At 35.7% G+C, this 3,728-nt stretch overlaps 1 protein-coding gene and 1 long non-coding RNA gene across 2 annotated transcripts; both read right to left on the reverse strand.

Moving 5' to 3' along the window:
- Nucleotides 1–2,021: 2,021 nt before the first annotated feature.
- Nucleotides 2,022–2,249, reverse strand: LOC109590788 (uncharacterized). The gene is made up of 2 exons (XR_002189502.1): nucleotides 2,119–2,249; nucleotides 2,022–2,069 (listed from the first exon to the last, which is right to left on the reverse strand). It is a non-coding gene; the product is annotated as an uncharacterized LOC109590788 (long non-coding RNA).
- Nucleotides 2,250–2,429: 180 nt separating this feature from the next.
- On the reverse strand, nucleotides 2,430–3,705 carry LOC109590789 (uncharacterized). The gene is made up of 6 exons (XM_020006663.1): nucleotides 3,568–3,705; nucleotides 3,395–3,513; nucleotides 3,189–3,347; nucleotides 2,953–3,142; nucleotides 2,842–2,898; nucleotides 2,430–2,792 (listed from the first exon to the last, which is right to left on the reverse strand). Exons 3-6 carry the CDS (start codon nucleotides 3,315–3,317, stop codon nucleotides 2,482–2,484), a joined length of 687 nt encoding a protein of 228 aa, XP_019862222.1. The 5' UTR covers nucleotides 3,318–3,347; nucleotides 3,395–3,513; nucleotides 3,568–3,705; the 3' UTR covers nucleotides 2,430–2,481.
- Nucleotides 3,706–3,728: the final 23 nt, after the last annotated feature.

A 3,728-nucleotide genomic window follows, 5' to 3' on the forward strand; every position in this document is an offset into this window, starting at 1 on the left:
TGTGCCTCAAGTGCTATGACAGCTGCTTGAAATGATGCCTTGTCAGTATCTGGCAGTCGATGAAATACAGACTGAGCTCTTCCAGTAAGCCGGACCTTCAAAAACGCAATTTGTTGTTGGCATCCCACTGATTCACGTCGGCACAGTCATTAAAATGTAAGAGCCACTGTTCCCAGTTGCTTTCTCCTGAGAATGAGTCTGGAAGTATGATTGGCTTAGAAGCCATGGCCACAGGTGTCCTAAGAAGAAGAGTGCAGAGACAAACAGAAATAAAAATGGGGGCTAACCACGTTTCGTGGCCGGAAACAATACAAAAGTAATTGTTAACCGGCAAGCTGACTTGAGAGAGGGGCTACCCACTGCGCCAAATGTAATACTGGTTCTCTGTACCAATAATAATATTAAAAGGACCGTTTGTAATCCGATTGATAATGATAAAGATTATGGAACACACACACCAAAAGTCACAAAAGTTAGAACCATACACTCTAGTCAACCACACCCTGTCACACACCCCAAAACATAATACATAATAATTACTAAGTTCAATAATAGTTATTACAACATACTTAAATGGTGATGATGCTTTTGAAAGCTCTTCTTTCAAAAATTGACAGACTTTCATTTTTAATTCCTCAACAGCTTCTTTATATTCCTTAATAACTGGCTTAGCCTCCTCTATATTGAGCTGATTAACAAGAAATTCCAGCATCCTAATATCATCAAGTGAACTGTTCTCACGTACTAATTGTAGAATGCTACGGATGTCATTACGCTGAGCTAACTGAGGCATTAGTGTTTTGTCATATGCATGGCCCAGTAGAAGTTTGATATTATAAAGGGATGGAGACTGAGGGTTTCTCTTCATGATTGATCTAAATTTGAGGAATGTCTGCCCAAACTTGAATTGCATTGTCTCAAAATTTGAAGTGACACTCCAAGGAAGGTACATTTTGAGCCTTTCGATAAAACAATTATAATCAACATAATAATTAAACTCTTACCATAATCATCATCATCACTCCCATAAGCCTCTCCTATACAACAATCATTAGTTACTGGTATAATGTTATAATACATGTACTTACTGTAGTCTCTCATGATAGCATTTCCAATATCAGCAGTGACTTTGTACTTACATAAAATATCAGCAAATACTACAAGTTTTCTATGATCAATACATACAGCTGCCTTGATGTCACCCAGTAGTTCTTCATGTATATAACGCGGGGCAATCATCTTTTGTATCAGACCTGCGTTATACAATTCTATACCTAGCTGAGGTACATGTAATGCAGACAGTAGAGCTTGGTCTGAGGAATAACAAGAAAGAATTCTACAAGCAGGATGAACTAAACAATAAATAAATAAATAAAATGCTCATTTTCAATTAACTCACCCTTCATATCTATTCCATCAGCTACTCTATTCTTTCCTATTTTCCTCAATGCTGATACCAATGTACTGATAGTAGGACCACCTTTCTTCTGTACAGTGTACTGTACATTATCAGCTGTCTGCAACCATTTTAGTAAGACACTCACGTAGACCACCATAAGTATTTCCTCTATTCTTCGATGTGATAGCATCTAGTCTACGAAGAGATAGTCCAAGATAAAGACCAAGATTACGGTAAGTGATTCCTGAGTAACCGTGTCTTGTCAGTAATAATAATACCCAAGGTAGATCAGCAACTATTGAATAATTAATTTCATGGAATAAAAAAAATAAACAATCTAATATACTTGTCAGTTGATTTCGAGGCACTACTGGCACAGAAGAAGGGAGAGGAGAAGGGAGAGAAGAACTCGGAGAAGCAAACTGAGAAGCCATTATAATTCTCAAGGCCGGCCCTTGGGTGTCGGTCGGTGGGCCATTGGGCTGACATGTTCACGTGATCTACCACCAAACCATAATAAATCAGATGGCATCCATTGCAGCACAGAGCTCTAGACTATAATTATTTTAAAGAAATTCAAAAGAAACATATGAAATAATATAAAAAATACAATCTTCTTCTCATTGCTTGTTCAATTTTATACAACACTGTTCAGGTACTTCTCCATTAACTATACAAGATACTCTAATTATTACAATACTTTAATATAATAAACTTACAACACTGAGAGATTAGTTTAGCTATCCTCACAAAAGCAATGTTTCCCTTGTTCATTACAATATTTAGAAACACCTCAAGCTGATCAGGACACACATCAACTACTGACATTATACAGTTAATAAAAGTATCAGCTTTTCTGCTAATGACTGCCCTCTTAGTATCTTCACATCAAATATCTTATCATATTCTGTTGAATGAATTATTTTGGCTGATTTACAAGCTACAGCTATGTCACAGAAAAATGTCTATCTCACAAACCTTGCAGTTTACAGTCTTAAAATTTGTTAAAAATTTTAAAGTTACTATGCATTAAAAATAAAAAAAAAATAGAAAAAAGGTACATAAAATCGTATTATTTGGTTTTATTCCTTGTATTTGTCCATTAGTGTATCAGCTAGTGCAATAGTTCTCAAAGTGTCTTCCTCTCTCAGTATATCTATGAATATACCAAACACTTTTCCATTCATATGAATAGAACTCAAAATGATGTGAAGCAATTCATCCATTTTGTCATCGTCAGTTTCTCTAGCAGTTATTTTCCTTTTCTCTCTTGAATTTACAATTTTGTGTTCCAGCAACTTGTCGACTAAAAAGCTGATATCAATCCCACAGTCCTTTATTGATGAAGTACATTCTGTCATTACTCTATGAGCAATATCACCTCTAAATGTACCTATTAATGTGTTATTATAATAATCAGTTACTATTACTAACTAACTAACCGCTTGGAGTAGGAGGAGGAGGAGCTGAAGGAGGTGATCTGTTGATATTAACAGGATCTGTTTAAGAGAATATAAAACAATGCATTATACTGTGTAATTATTATACGTTACCTGATGATGAAATATTTCTCAGTGATCTGTTAATAATAATTTCCATTTGTTCCTGTACACCTTTCAATGGTACAGAATAACTCAAGTTAGGTACAGTATGGGGACTATTCTCAGCATATATTGATACCAGACAAGATGGAGGGATTGTAGTACTAATGTCACCAAAACCAAGTATGTCACGTTCTCTAATCTATTATAATACCATTACAATAATAACTACAACATTACTAACATACCAGACAAGGATTCTTATGAGGACTAACAGTCCAGCCAGTTGTTGGCTTCAACTGTTGACCATCAAATATTAACTGAACACAAGCATATTTCAGAGATGGATTAAGCTGGAATGTAAAATCCTCATCCATTTCACGAATGGCATATGTCTGCTTTATATACTGCATCAAAATAACAAATAATGAATTCAAATACTCAAGCAATTTACCTGACGTAAGGCATTCAAATCTCTAGCAGCAGTGAATCTCAGTAAATCTGCTCGTTCATAAAACACTTGTCCAGCATACACTGTAGCTTCAGGTATACCAGTGGAATGAGTAGATACAACTATAATGATGAATTATTGAGAGGTACATGCATATAATATAAATAGGTACTTACTAAGTGTTGATGAAGTGTTTGGTTGGTCACATGATTCTAAAGCAATTGTTCCATTCTCATCATCTTTCTCTTCTTCATTCCCTCCAGCTACTCCTCTACCTGCTCCTCCTTCTTGTCCTCCTGCTCCTTGTCCCTCTCCTCCTCTTGTCTCTCTCTTTCCT

This window comes from Amphimedon queenslandica, unplaced genomic scaffold, assembly GCF_000090795.2.
Source record: "Amphimedon queenslandica unplaced genomic scaffold, v1.1 AMPQUscaffold_9465_Cont18499, whole genome shotgun sequence".
Classification (NCBI taxonomy): Eukaryota; Metazoa; Porifera; class Demospongiae; order Haplosclerida; family Niphatidae; genus Amphimedon; species Amphimedon queenslandica.